General features: G+C 41.5%; 1 protein-coding gene across 2 annotated transcripts in view; it reads right to left on the bottom strand.

Moving 5' to 3' along the window:
• Positions 1-240: 240 nt before the first annotated feature.
• Positions 241-7,910, bottom strand: part of GNPAT (glyceronephosphate O-acyltransferase) — a 37,786-nt gene continuing 30,116 nt past the window's right edge. For both annotated transcript variants that reach the window (XM_011965690.1, XM_011965697.1), the window contains 6 exons: positions 5,392-5,471; positions 4,038-4,178; positions 2,777-2,876; positions 2,599-2,692; positions 1,899-1,960; positions 241-630 (listed from right to left, as the gene is read on the bottom strand). In XM_011965690.1, the coding sequence (XP_011821080.1) occupies positions 587-630; positions 1,899-1,960; positions 2,599-2,692; positions 2,777-2,876; positions 4,038-4,178; positions 5,392-5,471 (521 nt within the window). In that variant the 3' untranslated portion in view covers positions 241-586. The remainder of the gene's footprint in view (positions 631-1,898; positions 1,961-2,598; positions 2,693-2,776; positions 2,877-4,037; positions 4,179-5,391; positions 5,472-7,910) is intronic.

Genomic DNA, 7,910 nt, shown 5'->3' with positions numbered 1-7,910 from the left:
TCTTCTCTTGATTTCTTACACATATTTATGGCGCATCACATAGCATCTTTTTGTTGCACATGCTTGACTAATTCATTTTTGTTAATTAAGGCCCTTGGGTGGCCAAAATTTAAAGTAAGCTAGCTAATTTATTAAATATCTCTGTCAAATTTGTACTTGTTTGAGGCAACTTTAATTAAAGCAAGCTACAAATAATGTAGAGATGCCCTTTTCAGTATTTTCTTTTACTACCCAGAGCTCTCAGTGATATTAATCTTTCATTCAAAAGTCAAGTAAAAGTTTAATACATACAGTAAGCTGAAAAGTGGTAGTGAAATGAGCTGAGCTTTGCTTTTCCAAACATGTTTCCAAAAGTTTATTTTAAAACACACGCATAGTGTTGGATACAAATGCCTTTTAACCACTGTGGTGGGGAAGAGCAGACTGACTGCTTCCAATGATCATCTCTTCCCTCTGCGTCCACTGTTCTCGGAGTCTCAGGGAGTACGAGAGGATGCTTCTCTTCCTTTACTTCCCTGTTTGTTGTAATGAGTCCTTCGATGACAGTAATTATGTGACCAAATTTTCCATAACTACTTGCCGATTATTAAAGTTTTGCAGCGGCTGGTTTTCCTATTGGTGTCTTACAACCTAAGATGAAAAAAGAGGAGCAGCTCATGAAATGATGCTGATTTTGCCCTTCCTCACACAGCTGTTCCTTGGGCGACTGTCCAGGGGAGGCACTGGACACTTGTGCAGAGCTTCACAGGCTGGCCAGTACACATGGGGAAGCCAGTCACCTGCACAAGGGAAGCGTTAGATACTCCAAGAGGGGACGGTATGGCCAGAGCCACAGGGCCAGGGCCAGGAGTTGAACCCCGTCATGTTTTCTGAACTCCAGTCCAGTATGTTCATGCTCACATCACATCTGTTTTCTGTGATTAAGTAATTGATTCCGTCACCCTCACGGGGCGAGGTGTTTGTGGTTGTTGTAGGTATATACACCTCTTCAGACATGATATAAATAGGAGACTGGGATTTCGGCCTACATATTTTTTTCTACAAGGTCTAGTACTTCCGCCTTCCCGATATGCGTCAACTACCCCATTGCCCTTCTACCCTTTTCTTCAACCATTCTCCTTTTCCGTATGCCCCATTCTGATCTTCCGCAAATCCCAACAGACATCTATTAAAGCTCTTCCATGCAGGTTTGACGATGTACTGAATTAAGATTAGGTACAAAAACAGTACTTGTAAGATGATCCACTCAACGACATCATGCTATTCAATAGGCAGATTATTTTTTCCAAATGTTAACACCCTCCTTTCTAAAATGGCCCCATCATTGCTAGGAAAAGCGTTCTTGACCCCCTCTGACTGTATCTCTGTTTATGTCAACACTCAAGGACTCTTATGTCAAGGAAGACAACACTCAAGGACTCTCTTTGGGCTGGACTATTTCTTTGTCGCTGTTAGGCTTGGATTATTCTGCCAAGGATGTGCTATCAGCTCCTAATTCTGAGTTCAGAAAGTCTACGTGATAGAGACACTGACTCTAATCCCTCACTTGGGAAAGAAGCAATGCCAGACAGACAGTGAGAGCATCAAAGAGTGGAGATGAGGTACTCTCTCTGAGGCAAGGATGTGAAGGGTCTGGGCCTCTGGCTGAGGTCAGTCATGTTAGGGACTGACTCTACTGTGTAAGACTGCTTCTTTTATGCCTGTCGTGATTTGTTAATTTTCTTTGTGCTTTCTCTTTAGCTTGAGAAAATTCTAGACTACATAAGTAATTCCCTGTTTATGTTAGAACTCTACTACTTACTGATCATTTCAATAAAGTATTTGGTGCCACAGTATACTTTCTTACTTTAATTCATCAACAAAATGTGAAAACTTGTATTTTATTAAACTGCACTTACCAAGCATTTCTTCTAATTTGGTTGTGGCAGGTTCATTCACATTAAATATACAGTTATTATTTCTAGGAGAAAATAACAAGCTTTATTATTACATAAACTCTGGGGAAAAGAAAACTTTTATATTTTGTTCCTGACGGTAGCTATTGTAAGACTACTTTTCAATTGACTTCCTCAAGGCCGGTCCTAAGTAGTCCAAAGGCCTCGGGCTCCTGTCCCACTTCCTGGCTTCTTGCTTCATTCTTCTGACCACATAAGAGACATGACTGTCAGAGTTTACATATTAAGCTTTATCACTGTTAAATTCAACCACTTAGAAGAACATATATCTATATGCTTATACATACATATACGTGTATCTACATATGTATTATGTATTTATGTGCGTCTATGTGTATATACACTCATATGCCCACTACACTCCCGAAAATCTTTCTTGTAATTATAAATTTCAACATTAAGTAAAAGCAAAAATATTGGCCTAAAGTTCTTTCTTTCTTTCTTTGCTTCAGTTGCATTTCTATTCATAACCACATACAATTTTCCGGGTAACCTGTACTGAATTAACTAATTAGAGGAAGGATAAGGAAAGTGTAATATAACGTTTCCTGGATCATCTATTTCTACATCTCTGGATTTTTAGCTCAAATTTGATTGGTTTCCTTGTTGTTTGAGCACTCATGGAATCTTGTACAGTACTTACATCTTCTTCTTCTCCACTACTCCGAGCCTCACACAAGCTGCTAAGGCATTTTTCTGCACATCGGAAGATAATACATCGTAACACTGAGAGGTACCTAAAATCAGGGGTGAGGAATAGTTAGTTGACCAGTTTTTATTCTCAACTAAAAGAAATCAGCACCCACAGAACAGTGACCGACCTTGATCGAGAAGCTGACTTGTGAATTTTCTGACTGCGGCCAAGTACTGTTCCTCACTGAAGTGGTCCTCTTCTTCACTCAAAAGGTACTTGCAAATTATCTGATTTTTTAAGAGGAAGGATGAGGGGAACAGAACGAGAAAAAGGATAGCCAAATTCAACAGAATAGTAAATAACTTTACATTGCCCCTCTTAAGAGAAGGACATATCACAGCAGAGCAGCATAAAGACCCTCTAAGGAATGAGCACAGAAAAATCAAAGAATTTTTAGGACATCTCCTTTGAGTTTACATTACATTTTACAATTAGAAAAAGGTTTAAAATAATAATGACATTTATTAAAGTATAATTTCTCACTTCAAGGGGTACAAGTTAATTTCCATCAGCTTCACATCTCTTATGCTACTTGGGAAGAGAGGGGTCAGATTTTAATAACTTCGCTTTTTTTCTCTAAATACACCTAACGAAGTACCATACCCTAAAATACTTGATGATTTCTACTGTAGAAAGGTGATTAAGGGTAGAACTAGCATTTATCAAATGCTCAGTAAGTGCCAGACTTTGTGCAAGGAGGCTGAATGAGTTATTTCACGGACCACAAGCACCAGGAAGTGGGTCCAGGTACCCAGAGCTAGTGCATGTATTATAAAAACAGACCCGAGTCACAGCATCCTCTTCTCTCAAACATGTGGAAGTCCTTCCTACAGTTTATGTTTCAGACTTTCTCGCCTGCTGAGTCCTGGCACAATTCCTGCTGGGCAACATACCATCCCCTCTCTAACTACTTCCAAGAGCTCTGACAAGCGCTTTCAGAACTTGCACTTGAACTTTTTCTTTCCAACATAAACATCTGGTAATCTGTAACTGACTTTATGTATCACTCAAGTCTTGCCTTTACTGAGTGCCTGGTATATATCAAATCTCGAGGTTACATATTGACTGACATGAAGACCTCATTAAGACATGAGACACAGTATGACAGATGATGCTTGGGTGTAACTGTGGTCCTGTGAATGCTGTGCTCATGGCATCACTAAGCTGTTGTCCTCTTGGGTCTGTAATGAACTAAGCTTCCTCCTGAATGCAGGGAGCAAGGTCTCACTGGTGAGGTGAAATCACTGATCGTATTAATCACTCTCTCTCCTTCTTCCATTTGCCTGAGGAAGATACCTGCCCTTCAGACTGGAAATAAGCACAGGGTGAGAATGTCTTATTATATTTGATACGGGGGGCATGAAGGAGAACTTGCCAAATTTACGTACCTGATAGCTTTCCACAAAAGGTTTAAAGAGTCCTATTAAAAATTCTAACACAGTATTTCCTTTCTCTGTAACTAGGATGTCTTTCGTAGTCACTTGTATGGCTTCACTTTTACAAAGCAGGTAACAGCCTTCTTCAAAGTCCTAGAGGTGAAGAGGAAGCCATAGTGCTCATTGAGGGTAATGGGTATAGTGCCCAGCTCAATACATGTACCCCCTCATCTAGGTTAATGGGTACACCACCTGTCTCAATATATGCAGCCACATGCCCTCAGACAACGGAATACCAGCTATTTCCCCAACTTTCAGAACAATTCTGTTGTGAGATAGTAGCCAGAGAAGCACTGTTCTACATTCAAAATGTTTTCAAACATACAACATTTCTGAGCCTTACAAATCACAACCTGGGTGATGGATTTTCTTTCACTTTACAGAACCACTACTTAATTTAAATAGGAAATACATACAGCAAGTCCTAAAAATACTTAGAATTATGCTATGGTTAAAATTTCCAGCACTCCTGTTTCACTCCCTACAGAATCAAACCTCTTATCCTTAAAGCACACAAAAACCTAACATGCCTCTCATCTACTCCGTCACTTCCCACTTCAACCAAGCAGCAGTCCAGTTCTGCGAGCCTGATGACTCCTCAGCTGTCTAGACCAGGCAGGACCACCACTTGCTACTTTCAAAGTAAAAGGCACTTGCCTGGGTGACTCATTCTAACAACTTGCTAACAGGAAAATGAGTGCAGATTTTGTTTTGTTTTGTTTTGTTTTTGAGACGAAGTCTTGCTCTGTCGCCAGGCTGGAGTGCAGTGGCACAATCTCGGCTCATAGCAACCTCTACCTCCCAGGTTCAAGTGATTCTCCTGCCTCAGCCTCCTGAGTCGCTGGGATTACAGGCACCCGCCACCACACCCAGTTAATTTTTGTATTTTTAGGTAGAGACGGGGTTTCACCATGTTGGCCAGGATGGTCTCGATCTCTTGACCTCGTGATCCGCCCGCCTCGGCCTCCCAAAGTGCTGGGATTCCAGGCGTGAGCCACCGTGCCTGGCTGTGTGCTGATTTTTAAACGTTTACTAGAATAAAGTTAGTTTAGTTGCAACGGCCACACTGATAGTTCAAAGAATGACTCTCCTCTCATGAGATAATCCCTAAGTTATTAACTAAACTTGACCAAGAATCAAACTAGAGTCTGCTGAACTGTGAGCGCCCCAGTTTCTCTTGAAGTCTGCCCCACTTTGCCTTGAAGAAAGGGATGGCACACTGCCTGAGACATATCTGTGAATTCACCCCTAACATTTCTAGAACTCACACTGCAAATACACTTGCTCTTTGTTGTAAGCACTTTACCTTTAGTGTGTTTCCTGGAAGGAAGATGAACTCATCTGCAAAAACATCACGTAGGAAGCGAAAGCAACTGTAGACATCCTCTGGAAATAAATTTATTATGTAAAATTACAACATTGCCCTTTCAACTTTAAGGGAGTACCAGGAAGTCCTCAGTATCACAAAATGTATTTCAAAGGCATATTTTATTCATGTAACAGGGACAAGAATTAAGTCCCCTGAGGGAAGCTAAATTAAACCCAAATCTTATCTACAGAGCGAACTACGGTCTAGCATAGTTTGTTCTTTTTGTTTTTTTGTTTTTTGAGATGGAGTCTCGCTCTGTCACCCAGGCTGGAGTGCAATGGTGCGATGTGGGCTCACTGCAACCTCCGTCTCCCGGGGTCAAGTGAATTCTCCAGCCTCAGCTTCCCAAGTAGCTGGGATTACAGGTGCCCGCCGCCACGCCCAGCTAATTTTTGTATTTTAATAGAGACAGGGTTTCACCATGTTGGTCAGGCTGGACTCGAATTCCTGATATTGTGATCTTCCTACCTTGGCCTACCAAAGTGCTGGGATTACAGGCACAAGCCATTGCGTCAGGCCCTAGCATAGTTTTTAAGTGATTGAATATAATCTACAACCAGTAGAAACTCAGTAAGACATCACAGTCCTTAGAGGCCAGGACACTTCATTTTTCCCTACCCCATGGCTCCCTAGTAGGGAAGGAAAGGTACTGATTTCTTAATTTCCCTTTATATTCGTATTTCCTGGTATCTTTACTGTATCTATAGCACTTTTCCTTAGAATCACTGTGGAGCTTTGAAAAGCCAAAACCAAAACCGAACACCAATGGCTGGCCCATACCCCAGGTCAACTGAAGAAATGGGGTGGGGACCACTCCCCTCGTAATTCTAACATGGGGCCTTGACAGAATGCCCTGGCCTTGACTACAGGCTCCTGTGAACATGACCTGTGCTGTACTCATTTTTACACTCCTAATGCAATTAGAATGAGACCGTGCATCTCGTGAGTACTCATCTACTGCTGACTGCTCACCTGCCCACCTGCCTTTGCTGGATCAGGGAGCTGGCACAGCAGAAACAGTGCTGCACACCAGGAAGTAGAGAACTGTACTCAAATGCCAGATCCTTCTCTCAGTAATTATGAAACTTTCTAGGCCTCATTTTCCATATTTATAAAAGGAAAGGTTTAGATTATTTCCAGGTCTTCCCAATTCCAAAATTCTAAGCAGATGAACAAGTATTTGGGGAACAAAGCTAACTTTGTCTCAGTGATACGCCTGCTCTTCACTGGGGTGAGGCTGAACATTACAAGGCTTCAAATGTTGCTCCCTAAATGGAATGGAATGGTCAGACCTCTTCTAAAACTCAAGATTGCATTCCTGAAAATTACCTTTCCTGAACCCTGGTGTCATCTGCAATGCCATTGCTACTAAGGATGGACGGACAAAAATGTTGAGCAGCTGGTTCCTATAAGCTGAGCACATGAGGAGAGTGATGTGCTGGAAAATAAGTCCATCGACCACTTCTGAGTCTCCGGAGTCCACTTTCAGAATCACCTGGTCTCTGACAAGGCTGGCGATGTTGGAATGCAGAAGAATGCTGGCCTGGACAACTTCTTCAGCAGGTTCATTATCTACACACAAAGACAATTCATTCAAACAAGATGGGTCACTGCAGGGAGTCTTGGGCCTAGTGGGCATTAACGTTATTAACAGTAACGTGACAGATGCTTATTTTCAAGTGACAGCTTTTAGTGTCTACCAATTATGGTAATGATACCAAATGTGAAGAAAATTTTAAAAGTACTATTTCATAAATAAATTCTTTCTCTCTAAGGACATGTAACATACTTTCTTACCCCAAATTTGTCAGCCATTCTCAAGGCACATCAGTTTCTACTCTGAAAATGAACACCACTTCTGTGTACTTCAGGAACCAAGGGAATCTAAAGTTTTGTAACAGCAAGTTACGTAACTGGAAAGTCACATGCATGGGAATGTAAGAAGACTAAGACAAAAAGGCCCATGATTAGTGTACGAATACATTACAACATACAACACACACACACACACACACACACACACACCCTTTGCTTACACCTATACCAAGATGGTAAAAATATCAGTTTGCAGTTTTTCCCAAATCAAAGATAACTAAAGAGGCAGATCCATGGCAGTTCTTGGTAGCTTATCACCTGACATACTGGCCTGCAGACAGCTGCCAGGCAGGTAGAATTACAGAAGCATAATGAAGAGATGGTGATATTTAACAAATATTCTCAGCACGGAAAATTATTCTACGGTTAACCTGAGCCAAAGAGCTGGCTGGCAGTGGCACACTGCTCAAGTTTGGTGGCAAGTTCTGCTACTGCTTCAAGGCAGGGACAAGTGAGAGGTATGGCTTCCTCCTGGACTTGATCATTCATTCTTGACCAACTTGCCTTGTCTCAGCTTGCTCAACTGAATAATATTTTATGTGAAATGATCATAAAAAGCTTGAGATATGCACATGCTTAGG

Source organism: Mandrillus leucophaeus, unplaced genomic scaffold, assembly GCF_000951045.1.
Source record: "Mandrillus leucophaeus isolate KB7577 unplaced genomic scaffold, Mleu.le_1.0 Scaffold1186, whole genome shotgun sequence".
Lineage (NCBI taxonomy): Eukaryota > Metazoa > Chordata > Mammalia > Primates > Cercopithecidae > Mandrillus > Mandrillus leucophaeus.
This window is presented reverse-complemented; position numbering and strand designations above follow the sequence as displayed.